This window comes from Pangasianodon hypophthalmus, chromosome 16 (assembly GCF_027358585.1).
Source record: "Pangasianodon hypophthalmus isolate fPanHyp1 chromosome 16, fPanHyp1.pri, whole genome shotgun sequence".
In the NCBI taxonomy this organism is placed as follows: Eukaryota; Metazoa; Chordata; class Actinopteri; order Siluriformes; family Pangasiidae; genus Pangasianodon; species Pangasianodon hypophthalmus.
In genome coordinates, this window is record NC_069725.1 from 4,867,976 (window position 1) to 4,886,142 (window position 18,167).

The following is an 18,167-nucleotide window of genomic DNA, read 5'->3' on the forward strand; positions in this document are numbered from 1 at the left end:
CTTCCTGTGCTCATCCCAGGACTCTTCTTCACAATACGCTTACAATGAACATCCTTTCAACACACTTAGTTCTGTTTGCCTTTCCTCTTCTACACCTGTATATACGGTAATGATGTATAATCCCGCTATCCGGTGTCACTCAGAAGAGGATGGGTTCCCTTTTGGGTCAGGTTCCTCTCATGGTCTCCTCCTCGTGTTGTCTCAGAAAGTTTTTCCTTTCCACTGTCTGCTGCCTCTGACTTGCTCCTTCAGCGATTCTGAGATTCAGTGATCTGAATCTACATCCGTTTTTTTTTAAAGCTGCTTAGTGAGAAGTCTATTGTTAAAAGCACTCTTCATGCAATATTGATTTGATTTGAATTGAGCTGTGTGTGTGTTTATAGAGTTGGGTGATACAGGCAGTGTTGAGCAGGCAGGTGGCCAGGTTGGAGGGGATGTGAGAGCTGAGCAGCTGTAAATTTAGGCCCTGGTCTGAGCCAGGCCTTCATCTCTGACAACCACACAGGAAAAGAGTTATTCTCAAGAGACCTTAGACGTCCACGCACTCTCTTAGCACCAATTCCTACATTCATGTCATCCTTTCTCACCCACAAGCTAACACACATACAAAACACCCACACACACACACACAAATTTGTGTTTCCTTTCACATTATATGGGGCCATTTGGGGTACTCCACCAACACCTCGCCATGTTTAAATATGTACGCTGCAGAAAAGGCCACCAGCTCGTACAGTAAAGAAACCTCAATGCTAAACGTTTTTCATTATTCTAATGTTCATGGTTTCATTTATTAGACTACCAGATTATTAGCAGAAACACAATTATACAAAAGATAATTTCACAAGAATCCTTCCCTGTGACTAACTATATAAACATGGAAGCATTAAAATATATAATATAATAAAGCATAATGTGGTGTTACAGGAAAATAAACATCGACAAAGTGGTGTGAAAATGATTATTATTAAATTATTTTCCTATAAAAGTGCATCCCACATTGTTTTATTCCTCTAATACCACCACAATTTACCAATCATTACAATATTTTATTACATACTTTTACATACTATTATTACATACTTTTTCTTATCCGTTTATAGTTACATTTAATGTCATGGAATGTTCACAAAACTTGTTAGCTCTTGTTATCACTTATATTACAACAGTCATTCCGTCACTTTTTCTTAGAGTTACTAAGACAGAAAAAAATGCAAAAACCTGTGAAAACTTCACCATATGAACAGATGAACAGATGAATTTTTCATTGTTATTGGTTGTTACTATAGAAACGATAACATATTAGGGTGAGCTCATTAATATAAACCTGTGATTTGGTCAGAAGACCAAAACCACTGTCAGTGCTGATGTTATAGAAAAACATCTTCTGACCAAACAGAATAGAGAATTCAGTAGCGCTGCTGTATGAAAAAGGAGCGAGAATGTAATACAAACCCGATATGGTTACAGGACACACAAAAAAAGGCAAGCACATTTTTTGTTTAGGCATCTGTCACTGTTCAGCAGTTAACATCTGTATGGCATCAACATGGTTGCATGCTGGCAAAATAGCAACAAAACACATGACTCAAATTTTATTAAAAGTTGCAAGTTAAAGGTTAAGGTTAGGGTTGGGGGTGGGGTTAAATTTGTAGATTTTCTTAAGATCTCATTCCTATGAAATCCAGCAAAATTGTTCTTATGCCTTCATGTAAAGTTTCCAATACCAATCTCTTAATTTTTTTCTCTTAAATGAATTTTTAATGTTGTCAAAGAAAGGAAAAAGGAGGATATTAAATAATAGATCACTTATCAGATTAAAACATGATGAATGCTGTATGGAATTACCTGCAGAAGCAGAAGCAAGTGAGAGCCAAAGTCTGTGCCAAGTTCTCCAAGGCAAAATGTATATTAAATATTGATTTGATATCATTTTTTTTACTGCCTACTGCTCTTTATAGTACTGCATTTGCTGTAAGGAAAATTCTCATTGCATAATTTTCAAAGCATCTTTAGATATAAAAGATCTGAGTGGGAAAAAAATCATCCAGGTGGAAATTCCTTGTTGATGAGCGAGCTCAGAGGAGATGGTCAGACTGGTTTGAGCTGATAGGAAGGCTTTGGTAACACAAATAATCACTCTTAACAACTGTGGTGAGCAGAAAAGCATGACACAATGTGTCAAACCTTGAAACAGACGGGTTGCAAGAGCAGAAGACCAAATCGGGTTCCACGCCTGTCAGCCAAGAGCAGGAATCTGAGGCTACAGTTGGCACAAGGTCAACCAAACTACCATGCCACAGTCAATGTGAACATTACCTGTAGCTCTTGACCTGTATCTGCATGAATTTATGCATTGCACTGCTGCCACATGATTGGCTGATTGGATACTTGCATTAATGAGCAGGTGTACAGGTGTTCCTATTAAAGTGCCTGTTGATTATACACAGTATGCAGTATATCTTTTTCTTTGACAAGTTGACAGGGTGACTGTTGCCTCAGATGACTGATGATATATTATTATGCAATTGTTGTCTCAGTAGTTTAAGTCCAGACGCCCTGCTGAGACGCAGTAGCCCTTGATGAGGTAAAATGGTGCAGAGCCTGAGGAAATACAGTTAGAGGCATTTGCATGTGTAGTAGCTGGAGGGGTGTATTGTGGCAGCTGATAGATCATTTATAAGTCACTATGCAGAGTGTTAATGAGCTTTTCCCATTCACACCCTCTGCTCCTGAACGCTGCTTTATCAGCCGCCTCTGATCACTCTATCAGCATGAACTGCTCTCTTATATTTGAATACCACAGGCACAGTGCTCTTTCCCCTACTTTACTCATATATGGCCTACATGTGAACATGGACACTGGGTTATCTGTAACAAACACTTCTCTAGTACAATCTGGCAACTCTTACTGTATCATTACTGTACTTTTAGTGTCCCTGTAACATTAACTAAGGCTAAATAGAGCTTTGGTGACATGCTGAGTCAAAATATATATAAATAAAATATAAATAAAAACCTAAATGTATAAGTGACAATAAGTTCATTTTCATCCTGTATCCAATCTATAGCTCTGAGTATAGTGGGATGTAAGTGTGATATGCTGCATACATCCAGGGGGGCCAATTTTATTAATAGCGTGATTTTTTTTTTTTTTTTTTGATAAGTAATATTTGTGACTTTTTAATGACTTGGTGTTAATTTTTAATTTTTAATGACTTGGTGATTACTCTTAACTGCTATCAACTGCTATCAATATTGTGTCACAAATCTAACCACGATTTTAATGAAACAAGGAAAATTGCCGTTAATATGATATAAAATATGTTGACTCAATCACTGGGTTAATAATCACTGGGTTCTCCATTTTGGAAAATTCAGAAATAAAAAGGCTCCTATAAAAACCCTGATGGTACACGTTTACTTAATGTGGCTAATATTTGGATAGTTGTATTGCATATTCATAAAATAAAATTGTAATTCACCCAGAAGTGAAAAACATTTGAGAACTGTCACATTATGGAATAATAAAGAAAACCACAGAAAGTTCCAAAAAACACACTTTATTCACATGGCAGTTTAAAAAAGGTCATATCAAAAACGTGTAGAAAATGTTTGATGTATATAAAAAAGTGTTTGTACTTTCTGCTAATACAAAAAAGGCAGCAAATAACAAAAACGTTACCGCTAAATGTTTCTGATTGGCCACAAAATATCTTGGTATCAAAAGCACATAATATCACAAACAAAAGGCACAGTTATAAAAAAAACCCAAGAATTTCAGTGTTTGTAAAACTAGCAATACCGTCGACACGCTGGATTATAAAAAAAAAAGTGTTATGAAATTAAGTGTAAAGAAATGTCTCATCAGATCAAAAGCTCTTTTTTTCTGTCACTTAGGCCTTTGATATGAAAGCATGCTTGGTAAACTTTTTGTTTTTAGCTTGGAAGTAAATCAGAAAACCAACACTTTTTTTGTTCAATTGAAATCTTGTTTTGTAGCTTTGTTGATATCAAGTTTAACATAGTGCTAACAGGATCCTAATTTCAATCCTGGACTTTTTTTTTTAATTTGAAATGGTAACACTAGTGAAATGATGAGTGTCTTTCTAAGGACACACATTATTTTTGAACTTGGCAAAGTGAACTATGAGGCACTTGCACTCTGATCAGTGCTTTGGTTAGAATGCGTCTTGTGTAGCGCACTTTAAACATCATTCTGTGTCATGTCTGAGGCAGCACTGCTGGGCTACAGGGTGTAAATCATGGTAATGCTCGAAGGAAACACATTCCTTACTGTTAACGCACACTAGAGATTAGCAGGATGCACGAATACTGGGGTCCAACACTGACAAATGCGCCCGTCATAGTTAATTATTCTTAATACAAAATAATAAATTATTACAAATTGTTATTTATATTAAAATCCATACAATTAGAGCCCTCATAGACAGTTCATTTCCCCATATATAATACAAAATATATAATACAATATTATTAAAAAATAAAAGACGACAAACACAATAGAAAAAGTAGAAAAACAAAACAAGTTTCATTTTCTTTGGCTGGCTGACATCCAACAAGGAAAAGCACAACTTAATTGACGGCTGTGCAGTCAAATGAATGGCTCTACGCCTCTCCCAAATCACGTACCACAATGACTCGACCCCGCCTTAGGAGTGGCCATGGAGTGTTTTCTCTTTCCATTATTGCAGAATGATTGTCTTCTGTCTCTTGACCTCGCTCCCCAACGCTCCCCGTGACTCCTACATGACCAGCGTGCGGGAGCAGAAGTTGTTGAGGTATTTGTGTGTGGGCTCAGAGGGCAGAAGCTGGTCCTCGGTCTTCCCACAAAGCACCTGCTCCCATGTGCCCACGTGCTAAGGAGGAGGACAGCAGAGGGGTTGGAGGAAGGAGGGAAAGAAGCACAAAGATAAAGAATATGATGAGCGTCATCATTTTATGATTTTATTGCATAATACAACACCTGGATTCGCAGCGTAAAGTAAACACATCTACAGCCCATCCTAAATACCTTTATACTAAACGGACTACAGTTCTCACTTGCTATTAAAATGTGAAACATGGCAATAGAAGAACAATGGATGGAGATAGTGTGATCAGGGTTTTTGGTCTTATATCATAAATAATTTCCAGATCTTTTAAAGAATTCGTCCTTATTATTTTTGAAAAACTTCCCAGCCTTACTATACTCTACGTTTTCTTTATAATTGTATATAAGAAATATTGTATATATTTTTCCAAAAATGACAAAAGTCACTCTGACAAATTTCTATGCTTTCCACATCTGGACTCATTTCAGGCCTATACAGACCTGCACAAGAACCCTGTTTAATTTGTGTTTTGCTTAATACATGGCTATACAAGCAGTTAAATACTTAGAAGGATGTATCAATGCACAAGTGAAAGGAGAGGCTGTGTTACCTGCACTGGGCTACCCAGAGTTCTGCGGGGCATCTGAGCAGTTTTATGTCCGTCCTCGCTCTTCTCTGACCCAGGCAGCATCAGCACTGAGCTCGTCAACAGATCCTGCAATGAGCCGGAACAGCAGAGAGGTCAAATATTACACCACTAATAAACCACAGAGGGACAGACAGAGGTTTATTTCTGTATTTCACCTATATTAAAGAAGTTCAAACAGAGGACAGAGGTGAAAAGTAGGACTAAATGATGGGGCAATTGATATAGTGATATCCTCTCATAATATCTGAAGACACTTTAATAATATTTAGCTTTACTCAGGGTTTCTAACAGGGTATAACTTTAAGAGTCAAAGATTTATTTTTTATAAATCTAGTTCACAACTAAATATATTAGAACTAAAATGACAACTGGAAAATAATTTTAAATTTGAGATTTAGATTTGTCCAACTGTGAGTAATAACAGAGTCACTGTATTATAGAAACACTGATGATATGCACATCTCAAAAAGGTGTATTGTGAAATTTATTGCAATATCAATACATGGCCATATTGCCCATGCTTAGGTGAAAGATCACTCACTGGCATATTGTGGGTGGGGCCACCTGAAGGAAAAAGCTGGGCATGAAGATTCTGTCCCTCCCACTGTAGACATGTTGGCTCAACCTACAAGCACAATTCAAACTTACTCACTGTCTTTTGTACATACACTTTGTACTAGTGGAAAGTAATTACAGACTACATGACATAAGACATAATAAAAGATATATAGATACATAGAAAAAAAGGACTGAGGCATTGACTCACCTCTTGTTTAATCTTCTTGAGCGGAGGCTGGTCATGATGAGCTCCTCCAACACTCACTTCACATTCCTGAGGCTCCTGTTTAATTCCCCCAACTACTGCATCTACAGGAGGACTGTGAGCCTAAACACAACACACACATTACCATTAAGACACTGTAACACACACACACATAACAACTGCTTCCACACAGATGTCAAACCATCAGTCTCATATTAAATACACACACACACAGACACACACAGACACACAAATACACAAACTCTCACCCTCTTCAACGGTCCATATTTGGTGTCCTGCAGGGTCAGTGCTGTTTTGAATGGAGTAGGAGTGCGAGGAGAACACTCCATGATGGAGCGCCTTAGAGTTGGAGTCCTGAACCTGAGAAAGAGACAATTCAGAAATGAGCTAACAGTTTTATCAAAACAAATGGCATTGAGTGCAAAATACCTTATCAGTATTCTGTCACTGTATACCTAAATAAGGTGCATCCTTTTTCATTTTACTGATTAGATCATCCTGTTGTTCTACGTGAAAGAGTTCATTTAAGGTCAAATACAGTAAAAACTTACATATCATTCTCCTTCTGGTGGTGGAGAGCGAGGTCAGGCTGCAGTGGCTTCTGGGAACACACGGCTGAGGGTGAGACGGGTAGATTCTGACTGTCCGTGTCTGGACTCACAGAAGCGTTTAAGAACTACAAAAAAAGGTTGGAGATCAAGACTGTCAAACATACTTCATCACACACCTGCGACTGAGTGTGTAAAGGAACAAACAGCCACAGAATACACTTCAGAAAATGCAGCTGTGTTTTAGAAAGGTGCATGCAAGTTATGAAAGAAGATCTGAAAAATGGAGGTTTTCTAATTTCCCCATCTCTGATAGGAATGCAAAAACCATTATATTATCTAAACTCTGCTCATAATGGAACATTTGCATCATGGAGTATGTTGAATGCAAAAGGACAATTAAATGTTCTTGCACCTTGTGAAATTTTTTAAATGGTGAATTGAACAGATTGTACTCATGAAGTAACCAATTTCAGATTTAAGCATCTGAAAGGGTAATAGAATGGTATCAAGATGTTTCTTGATAGTCACTTTTGCATTCATCTTGATTTGAAAGTAATGATATTTGGTGAATGAAAACCAGTTCAGTCCTGCTGAAAGTGCACAGCCAGGCATAAAACCTTTACAACTGCTGAATTAAGATTTCATAAACATGTAATAAATGTGCATGCAATTGCAGAGGTATGATCTCCAGTACCATGCTCTTATATGTTGGCTGTACTACACAGTGTTTAGAGATGAGACAATGAAAAATCATGAAGGAACAAGAAATGATTGTTGACATGATTACTCCTCTAAATGTGACTACTCCTTGATTAGTGTAGCAGAGTTCACATAATCAGTGTGATTCACAACCAGGAAATTTGTTCGGCAGAAGACTACTAGACTGATTCTAGCACTACTGATGACTCAGGTCTCTCAATGGTACCTGAGAGGGAGAAAAGGGCAGGCTGCTCGTGTCAGAACGTTTAGGCGTGGAGCAAGTGAATGATAAGAAGCCGCTGTCCTCGCTGTTCAAGTCTGCAGCCTTATGCATTTTAGTCAAACTCCTATTAGAGATCTTGTCGGACCATGCTGGGATGTTCTGAGAAGATTAGGATTATGCAGAAAGGACGATATTTAGCCTGCCTGCCCACTGATATACTACCTATAATGTTATGTTTTCTCAGGACACTGATACACTGCTATATATGTGCAATATGTATGTAAGTGAACATTGTACTTTTGAATATGTGTCGGCATCTGTCAGGTGCAAACTTTTTAACTGACGCTAAGTTTGTCCAGGCAGTGAGACAGTTTGCACATCAATATGTCACATCCATAATACAGAAATTGCCCTATACATGTTTATGTTAATTTTCTTACAGAGTCAATGGCATCCATGAACTCTGGTAAGGCTGTCAGGACTCCGCTATTGCCTGCACTGCTGCTGCCGTTTGTGCCGCTGCTACTGTTTGGGCTGTTTGTGTTGCCGTGAGCGCTCTCCTCTGGAAGGCAGCCTTGCTCCAAGGGTGGGGCTGGGATGGAGACAGCCACGCCTACTGAGGTGTCAGTCAAAGAGCCCCGACCCCATGTGTAACTGGCCATGGAGATCTGTGAGAGAGCGAAGAGAGTGAAAGAGAGAGTAAATGCTGGAGGAAGAGAGGAGAGAGAAAGGGAACTAGACTTGTTGAATGATGTGCTTGGGAGGGGTGGATTGGGGGGGGTTCTGTGTTGCACAAGGAGTTGAACAGAGTTTGTGGTGTGATAAGGGCACATTGCATCACATAGCCAAGCAGTTAGAATGTGAAATAGACCCCCAGATGCTTCCTCCAATTATTCACACACACACACACACACACACACTCACGGGTAGTGCTTGTTGTCCTTTCAGCTCATTCTCTGTCGACATCAGAAGCATCTCAATCTCCTTCACTCTCTTCTCTTTCTCGGGATCTTCTTCATTATAGTGTTTCTGAAGCACACAAACACAAAGAGACAAGCGGGGTTAGGATAAAATATCTGCTGCTTATCTAGACAGGAGACGCAATGTTTTACCCAGGGTCATTGCTCTAAAATAGACTTTAAAATTAAACTAAATTATAAAGTTTATATAAATTATAGAGTTTAAGTTTCTGGGTTACCTGTATAGCTGCAGTGCCGTGCTGAGGGATGTTAAAAATGTTCAGCTGCAGAGCCAATGGAAACGGCACCTAAACAACCAATGACGAAACAGATAATGAGTTCATGATGATGACAGTTTCATACTGTGTCACTGAGTCATTATAATGCTAGAAGTGTATTGCATGTGTTTTCAGTAGAAATGCACTAAATGTGTCTGTAGCAGGGTTGTTTATTAATCATTATAGTCTGGAATGTGTAGATACTAGCAAACTACAAGTTTTTAAATTATGTTGAAAAAAATTAGTCTGGAATGTGTAAATACTAGCAAACTACAAGTTTTAAAATTATTTTGTTATTTCAGAGATTTCAAATATTTCTGTGGGTGTTTTGATAAATCATGGATAATGCGTAGTAATATAATGCCAGTATGCTATTTTTTGTCCATATCGTGCAGTCTGTAGCTGTGCATGTTGATGAATGATGAATGGAATGTAGAAATGGCTAATACTTACCCGTTGTGGGTCGGAGATGTAGTACGGGTACTGGTTAGTGATTGGGCTGGCTGGCATGGAGCTGCTGGTTGGAGTGTGGCTGTAGTTGAGCAGGTGGGAAGGTTTTGTGTATCCGCTGGTTATCGGCGATGAGCTGACTTTAGGTGTGTGCTGGAGATAGCCTTCCTGTTCCACTTTACGGCGCATTGTAGAGTTCCAGTGGTTCTTTATGGCGTTATCAGTTCTGGGGATGAGAGGATGATTATTAGACATAGATAATCACACAGAGCGAGTAGAGAATACAAACAGTTACAGATAAGTAATAAGGCAAAAATATCATATCATCCAGCTCTATTGTAAGTGTTAAATATTGTTTACTGGTTCAGATTGAAATTGTTGGAATTGTAGTTTTTGTTATAGATCGTTTTATTATTCTAACCTGCCCGGCAGCAATTTAGCGATCTCGGCCCAGCGGTTGCCGAGTTTCTCGTGGGCCTGGTAGATGATACGATCTTCCTCCTCCGTCCAGGATGTCTTCTTTACCTCTGGGTTTAAGTGATTATGCCAGCGTTCGCGACACTGCTTGCCGATACGCCCCTTTAAGTGCTTCGCTATCACTGACCAGCGTTTTGGACCGTACTTCTGCACCAGCTCAATCACCTGAGATGGACAGAAAGAGAGATGTATGAGTAAAGGAAGGCACAATGGAGCTAGCAGGAGGGCCAACACACACACATGCGCACGCACGCACACACACAGAAAGGGAACTTGAATTGCGCAACTGTGTTAAGGCTGCACATAGATAGTGGTATTTAACTAAATATCTGTAATATCCACCTGCCAATGACTGTCGGCAGGCCATAAAGTTGGTGATACAGAGTTAGACACCTGCTCCGTACAGTTAATCATTAGTTCCACTCAGCCGTTCCGTAGCACTCTTTCTGCTGAAGTATTCACACTGTGCTTATAAGGCGTATGGTTGTTGCATTCAGTGTGTCTATGAGCTGTGTTTTGGTCTTGATTTGGTTTTTCATGGTGTTTAGGCAATGCACATACCCTCTGGTCTTCTTCTTTGGTCCAGGGTCCTTTAATGAGCTCTGGGTTGAGGACTTTCTGCCAGCGGTGCTGACACTGGACGTCTGTGCGGTTCTGTAACAAGCAAGGATGGTTCTGAGATTGTGAAAGTGTAATCACACATGCAGTAAGTTTAATTATGGTGTGTGTCTGTAAATAATACTGACAGGATGTTGCTAGTGTGTGTAATAAGCAAAGGTCGATGTGAGATTATGAACACTGCTCTGTTTGTGCTGTGTAATACGCTAACAGGATGTAAGTTATTGTGTGGTTGGTGTTTGGAGCGTGAATTACTGAAGGTGTTAGACTGCTGAGATGGCCAGGTGCGTGGATTCCCCTACGAGTGCTTCAGAAATGAAACATCCCCACTTTCTCATTCTCATTTACAGTGATTTATACAATGCAGATCAGTTTCTAAAACAAAACAAGCTGCCACCATGCGTGTGTGTGTGTGTGTGTGTGTCAGCAGGTGCACAGTGGATTCTGGAACAAAGCAATTTCCCCACCCTCCCTGGCACTGGTCCAGACTGAGCAAATCTAAAAGGGATGCCCAAATATGCAAATTGTGCCATGAACCAGCGCATCTATACTACCTGAAGTTCTAGCCATTCACATGCAAATACTTATATCTAACACACCTCACCTAGCCTGACCCCCGCTAAGTCCCAGAATGCACACACACAAACGTACAGGCAAAAAGCTGGCGATGACTTTCCAGTCTTCTGAGCCATGATGTTCCACCAATCTTTTCAACTTCTCGTCCTGTCGAGAACAAGCCAAATATACTCTAAATGCATGCAAAAAGCATAAATTTATATATGTATTAAATTTGTGTATGTATGTATATATATATATATATATATATATATATATATATATATATATATATATATATATATATATATATATATATATATATATATACACACACACACACACACACACATCATATATGTTGTGACTAAAAAGAAACACAGTTCGAAAGCATAGTTTAATATTTTGACAGTGTCTCTGTGTACCTCTTCGCGCGTCCATCGTGTTTTGCCGAGGTGCCGTTTTCCTGTTTTGGCTAATGGTGCATCATAGTCATGATCATAAATCTCCACATCGTCATCATCTTCGTCACTGCTGTAAACACTATAGGAAAAGAGAAAGCAGGGAAGACAGTGAGAGGTAAGAAAGGAAGAGGGAGGGGGTGATCAGGGGCAATCAAAGAAGGTAAGGGGTAAAGTAAAAGTAGCATGCGTGTAAGGGGAGGACAGAAAAGTGGAAGAGGAGAAAGGGAAAGGAGGAGTAAAGTTTTGGATGAGGTAAAAAAAAAAAAGAGAGAGAGGTAAAATGAGTGAGAGAAGAATCTGAGTCAATTATGTGATCAAAAAAGAGACTGAGGATGACGTCTAGCAAATTACTAACAGCCCCCTAGTCATACTGTCATGAATAATAGAAAAATTGTGCGATAACACAGTCAAAACAAAAGTAAAGTGGCTGAACCTGTAGTGCCAGCAGGCTGAGAGAAACCTGTTCTGATGTTTTTGGTTTCCACAGATACACGCGAACATGGAGTGGCCCTGTTTCCCCACCGCTGCATGTTCAGACCTGCTCGGGTCCTGTCACAGCCACATGCTCAACTAACTCACCTGGCCGGCTCTCGGCCAATCAGAATAAAGCATGGTGTGCGTGGAAGCTCGTGCTCACCTGGCTTTTGTGTCACACTCTATGTGCTATGTGTGTTTATGTAAGCCTTGTGCTTATCATTACTGCATAGGAGGACAAGGAAGAGGACTGTAGTGCTTTGGCTTGACAATGTTCACCCCAAGAAAGAAAGCAAAAGGGGATCTTGCATATATAGGCAGTTTTAGCTCATTCTCATCAAGAGAGAATGGAATGAGTGTAAAACTCGTGTGAAACTTTGAATGTATATTGTAGTGTTGATTATGCGACTTTGTATATTACTCAAAACTGTTGAGTTATATATTGAGTTATACTGTTCAAAAATTATACACCTAATTATGCACTAATTATGTATATATAATTTTCTACGCCACTTATTTTATTTAGAAGACTAAAATAAATGCACGTATGCATTTATTTATTTATTTATTTGCTTGCTTGCAACCGAGTAGTGAGTTCAAGCAAGTGCGCTCGTGCCACACTGACAGGGCATTAGAGCTCGCCGTACATTACTCGCGTGACCCCGTGTTTCCTCCGTGTCGCGTGCGCACGGGTTTTGCACGTTTGACGCTTTTTAAAACCCCCAATTCGTACCTTTTTGTTGCAGAAACTTTTAAAATTCTCCTAAACACACATAGTTTCTTTGCCTAAAAGATAGTATTGCGTATTGTTTTTTTTTTTAAACCCTTTAACCTTTCAGTCATATATCCGGGAGCTTCCACATGATGTAAAAAGGTACAAAGTTTTTGCAGCATACCAAGAACGAGCTAAATAAACCACAGGTCTGAAGGTAAAATTATAACCGAGATTAACCGACTTAAACCAAAACCAACCTGACGTGGGAGCAACTGGGGTTCAGTTTAGGGTCAGACTTGATAGAGGCTAAAACAAGACCAAACCTACACGCTGAAAGACACACACACACACACACACACACGTCTTTTCGGGGTACAATAGATCAGATAACGATATGACGGTTGATTAAAAAGAGAAAATATCCGTCGTAATGTTGTCCTGGCTAATCTCGAACTTTCCTTCAGACTCACAATCACCTTGGTTACGTCTAAACCACATTTACAGGTTGTGTAGGCTACTATTTTCACTTACTACTATTTAATACGCCAGGTTTTAAACGTAGCGACTATATATACACTTACAAGAATATATTTCGTTTTAGACAAGTAACTTTATTTCCAGAAGTTATTCGACCCACCTGCCTCAGCCTCACCTCAGCCGCAACTTACCCCAGACTGACCGACGGACCCGCACGCGCAACGAATGAATGAAAATTTAAATGAGAGCGCGACCACCTGCACCAGCGCGAGCACGCGAGCGAGCTCACTCACTCGCATTACCAACAAGCCACCTGTTCCTGCACGAGCCCGAGCACTCTTAGGACTTAGCAATGAAACAAAATGCTAGCTTTCACAGGTGAGATTAAAATGAAAATGGGGATCTGTCGCTGTAAACATGCCGCTTACACGCTGTTCGCATAAGCTCCGAAAAGGATAGCATTCATCCGCGTGCGCGCATATATATGTGCGCGAATATATATAAATATAAATATATATATATATATATACACACACTCACCCACTTACTTAAAACTCTCGAGCCTGTAGCACGCAAACGCACACATCACACATCACCATCAGCTGCAGCAGCAGCATGCATGCATCCAGCATTATATCATAAAGTGCACTTAAAGCAAAAAGAACTCCATGCCTACCTGTGTCTCGGCCGCCTCGCCATCCTGTGTGATGGAAGGTGAGATGAGAGGAGTTTAGTGCGCTCAGTGCGTGTGTGTGTGCGTGCGTGTGTGTGTGTATGTGTGTGTGCGTATGCGTGCGTGTGTGTGTGCAGGCGTGCTCGCTATAAGCTCCTGGTCTCCGCTATGAGAAGGAAGTGGACTGACATTAAGCTCACATTAAGGGGGAGTGAGCCAGACTGTAAACACACATCCATCAGACAAAGCTCTGGCACGGCCTCCCCCGTTCCCTCCCGCTAAATTTGGCGCGTTTGTTTGGAGCGCATGCGCAGTAGAGCGAGGCCTGTGTCGTTAGAGCGCCAATTTGGTTGCCTGGTCGCGCTAAACTCAAGTTACACACTCGGGTGTTTTTTTTCCCGAAGTGTTAGTGCGAGTAATGTTTACCGAGATGGAGGAGGAACTTGAATGAATGGGAGTGGAGAGAAAATTGAATGCGGAGCTTTTTATGTTTTAAGCTTCTACAAGCAGAATATAGCCTGCCATATATAGATATATAGCCTGAATATATCTGTGGCATGTACAGTGTCGATTTTGAGCGAAACATGTCGTTATTTCCACATTTTCAACAAATGATTTTACCACAGCTACACTCTCCACTCTCACTTTCACTTTTAAACAACTGAAAGTTTCCTTCATTTTCGCTTAGTTCTTGGGAACTTATTAAAAAAAAAGAAAAAGTGTTGCCAACTCTTTCAGGGGAAAGTTTAATGCATGCTCAAAAAGTCTCTAGAAGTCTCCAGATGATGTCACATCCGATTTGCTTATTGATTAATCGACTTGATAAGTTGCCAGTCAAAAGGTGTTACATGAAAAAGGAAGACACTTAGAATAGAGTTTAAGCAGAATAGAAAATAATAGTCTATAACCTGTTTCTTGCAGAAAGAAGTCGTCTTTGGTCACGGCGCCACAAACGATTTAACTATTTACATTTGCTATCGTTTCTACAAGAACTCAGAGAAGAAGAGACGGTGGTAGAACATAGTCAGGAAATAGACATGAAAAAAAACAGTTATACATGGAATAACTTGTGTTTATTACTTGTAGATATTGCCAAGAAAGTTTAAAAATGAAGAACAAAGCCGTGTGATGAAAAAAAAAATGGTGATTAGTGTTTGGTTGTTGGGAACAATGGTGATTATTGATTCGTTATTGGAAAAAATGATTAGTGATTAGTCATTGGAAAAAATGGTGACCATTGGTCGCTGGGAAAAATGGCGATCAGTGATTACTCATTGGGAACATTGGTGATCAGCGATTGGCCTTTAGTAACAATAGTGATCAGTGACTGATCATTAGGAACAATGGTGATCAGTGATTGGTCATTGGTAAAAATGGTGATTAGCAATTGGTCATTAGAAAAAATGGTGATCAGTGATTAGTCGTTGGGAACAATGGTGATCAGTGATTAGTCATTGGGAACATTTTTGATCAGTGATTGGCCTTTAGTAACAATAATTGGTCAGTGATTGGTCAGTGGTTAGTAGTTGGAAACAGTGGTGATCAATGATTGGTCATTGGAAAAAATGGTGATTAGTGATTGGTCACTAGGAACAATGGTGATAAGTGATTAGTCATTAAGGAAAATGGTGATCGGCGATTAATTGTTGGGAACATAGACTCATACAAGCGCGGATCAATCAGGCTTTACACACTGGTGGTGAGTCAACTGAACTTTCTCTCTCAACTCCTATAACCAGCAGCTCTGATGTCAGCTGGAGAGCCATAGCGAGTGCAGGACAGTCCCTAATGTCTGCTCAGAATATTGCTATATTTGTCTTTAGGCTGAAAGATTAAATGTGTTAAATGTCACCAGTTCTAGCGACAAAGTCACTAAGTTGGCAACACTGGAGATAACTGATGGGGGATCATATCTAATCTAAATGTTTTTGTGCATTTGTCCTTGAACTATAGCCTGTTATTGCATAAACATAAACCACACAACTCTTTTTTAAGGTGTGATGTTTCCAAAGCATTATTTAAATTACTGTTGAACTGTTGATATGTCAGACTGTAAATCTGTTAATGTCAATTTAGAGGAAGAGAAATGTGTCTTAATCTATGACCACTAAGTATTCATCATGAAAGTTGTTCTAAACATCAGCAAAAGTTGCATGTGTTTTGTTCTCTGCTCTTATTACTGTTATTAATTGTCATGATGCTGCAGTCACATCCGATCACATCATTTGGATTGGCCCATTGTCTCTGAGCGCTGATGTTCCTGTGGACTATGTGGTATTGTTGTGGCACTGCGTGGGATTAAACATGCTCACCCATGCATCTCAACCACAGGAGGAGGAGGATTCATGGGTTACTTCATTACAAAACATGTTAGTGACAAAACAGGGTTGTGCAGATCACCTGGGAGGAGCCTGCAAGCACAAATTACTCAGAACTCATTACACAGTCCTGGAAGGAAATCAAAGGAATTTTACAAGTGTTAAAGGAAAAACTGGAATGACTTGCATATTAAACTTTGTACTAATATATAAATAAACCAATATTATAACCAATTAATGGCATCCACTATTTATTTTGTAAAGAAATTCTGAATTTACTTTTTTAGTTTCAACTTTTTTCAACATTTTGGTCTATTTTCATTTTTCACTACCTGCTCAAACAGATCAGCTTACAAAGTTTCAAACTTCAGCAAAACCTGACTGTTATCCCTTATATTATGTTTTAGATGGCTGAAATTATTTCTCATATTAAGCGCCATTGTGTCAGCTCTAGCAATGTCCCACTGTGACATCAGTGGGACACAAAACTGCTAACTTCTCAGAGGAATAATGAAAATACAGCACCAACCAACAAAATATCACAGGAATTGCTAATCAAAAATATTTCAGTACAGACATATGTAATGTGTTTCACGGTGGACGTTTCCTTTAACACCTGCAGTCTATAAATGAGTGCATATGGATAAATAAATGTGGATGCATTAAGACCTTTCGAAGTATTGCATGTTGCATTTGGGTGTCTGATAAAACTGATCTGACTTGTTTAGGAAGGGCAGAAATGCAGCAGTAATGCTATTATCTGGAAATTGTGGATTGTGTAAAAGTGCAGTTCTATAGAACACAAATAACTCTTGTGTTATAATAACTATATAATGATAAGAAAATATATCAACATATACGTATGTGCAACACCTGTGTTTGCAAGGATTTTTATAAACCAGTTACAAAACAACCTGAGTGAGTTGGCAATTTTGATTAGACTGATAGTGCGAGATAGAGAATTTCACTATTACAGATTTCCGTTATATTAAAGTCTGTCACTTTGAAAGGCCCTTCTACATTACGTGTGGGTCACCATGGAGACCAGCTTGGGCAGTGACACACACACACACACACTAACTCATTTTGTCTCTCTGCTCGGATCATGCATGCTCATTGTCACTTCTCTGTGGATAGCAGATTTTACGGAAGTAAACATACCCACAGACATGCACGCACAGATGCAAACATAACTATGTCCTCTCTCAAAACTGAACTCTGAGACAATCTTATTGCAATCTTTTATATTCATATATATTAGTCTTAAAATCCAATTGTTTGATCCTGAGCTCGGGTTACTCTGTCTGAGCGGACTTCTGCATGCTCTCCCCATGTTTGCATGGGATTCCTGCATGTTCTCCTGTGTCCTCCAACCTCCCAAAAACATGCTGGAAGTGGATTGTCTGTGACAAATTGGCTACGGTAAACTGAACGAGTGTGCAAATGTGTGTGATTGGTGCCCTGTGATGGACTGGCATCCCTTTCAGGGTGTATTCCTGCCTCACGCCCAGCGTTCCTGGGATCCACTGTGACCCTGACCAGGATAAAGCACTTACTGAAGGAGATGATTGCTTGAAAATTTCTCTCATTGAATACTTAATTCTTAACATAATAGCCAGAATTATGTAGCCAAAAGCTGTATAATTATGTCACGACAGCACCATAACACTGAATGACTCCATTTGTTAATTGTTAAAAAAAATCATTACATGTTTCATTAAAAAATATGACAGTACATGTTGGATCGCACTTTATTAGCAAAATTCTTCAAAAAATAAATCTTAGGATATATTTGGTGTATTGTTGAGGTATTTTTAAGTGTAGTGATATATTTTTGACTTATTGCCTGTCTTTAATATATAACAATTTTGTATAAGTTCGTTCAAGAATATTCATTTTTCTTTGTCAGCTATTCCTTTCAAACCTACATACATACATTTTCTTCACAATGCTTTCGTATGTTTTAAT

General features: G+C 39.3%; 1 protein-coding gene across 2 annotated transcripts; it reads right to left on the reverse strand.

The window, feature by feature from the left end:
- Positions 1-3,547: 3,547 nt before the first annotated feature.
- myb (v-myb avian myeloblastosis viral oncogene homolog) lies at positions 3,548-14,165 on the reverse strand. Of its 2 annotated transcripts, none has more exons than XM_026945102.3 (15): positions 13,885-14,165; positions 11,504-11,621; positions 11,175-11,246; positions 10,467-10,559; positions 9,850-10,070; positions 9,432-9,654; positions 8,940-9,008; positions 8,666-8,770; positions 8,182-8,409; positions 6,820-6,944; positions 6,517-6,628; positions 6,251-6,370; positions 6,026-6,109; positions 5,446-5,550; positions 3,548-4,880 (listed from the first exon to the last, which is right to left on the reverse strand). In XM_026945102.3, exons 1-15 carry the CDS (start codon positions 13,905-13,907, stop codon positions 4,767-4,769), a joined length of 1,812 nt encoding a protein of 603 aa, XP_026800903.1. In that variant the 5' UTR covers positions 13,908-14,165; the 3' UTR covers positions 3,548-4,766. The 2 variants fall into 2 exon arrangements, with proteins under 2 accessions (XP_026800903.1, XP_053096954.1); XM_053240979.1 differs by lacking the exon at positions 13,885-14,165 and adding an exon at positions 11,976-13,642.
- Positions 14,166-18,167: the final 4,002 nt, after the last annotated feature.

What these genes read in the sequence shown, in the direction of transcription:
- myb (XM_053240979.1), bottom strand. Translation starts at nt 12,043, where the DNA reads ATGTTCGCGTGTATCTGTGGAAACCAAAAACATCAGAACAGGTTTCTC. An exon ending in ACATCTCCGACCCACAACGG is followed by an intron (nt 9,009 to 9,431) that starts GTAAGTATTAGC and finishes TTGGTTGTTTAG; the next exon opens with GTGCCGTTTCCATTGGCTCT. An exon ending in AAGGACAACAAGCACTACCC is followed by an intron (nt 8,410 to 8,665) that starts GTGAGTGTGTGT and finishes GCTCTCTCACAG; the next exon opens with ATCTCCATGGCCAGTTACAC.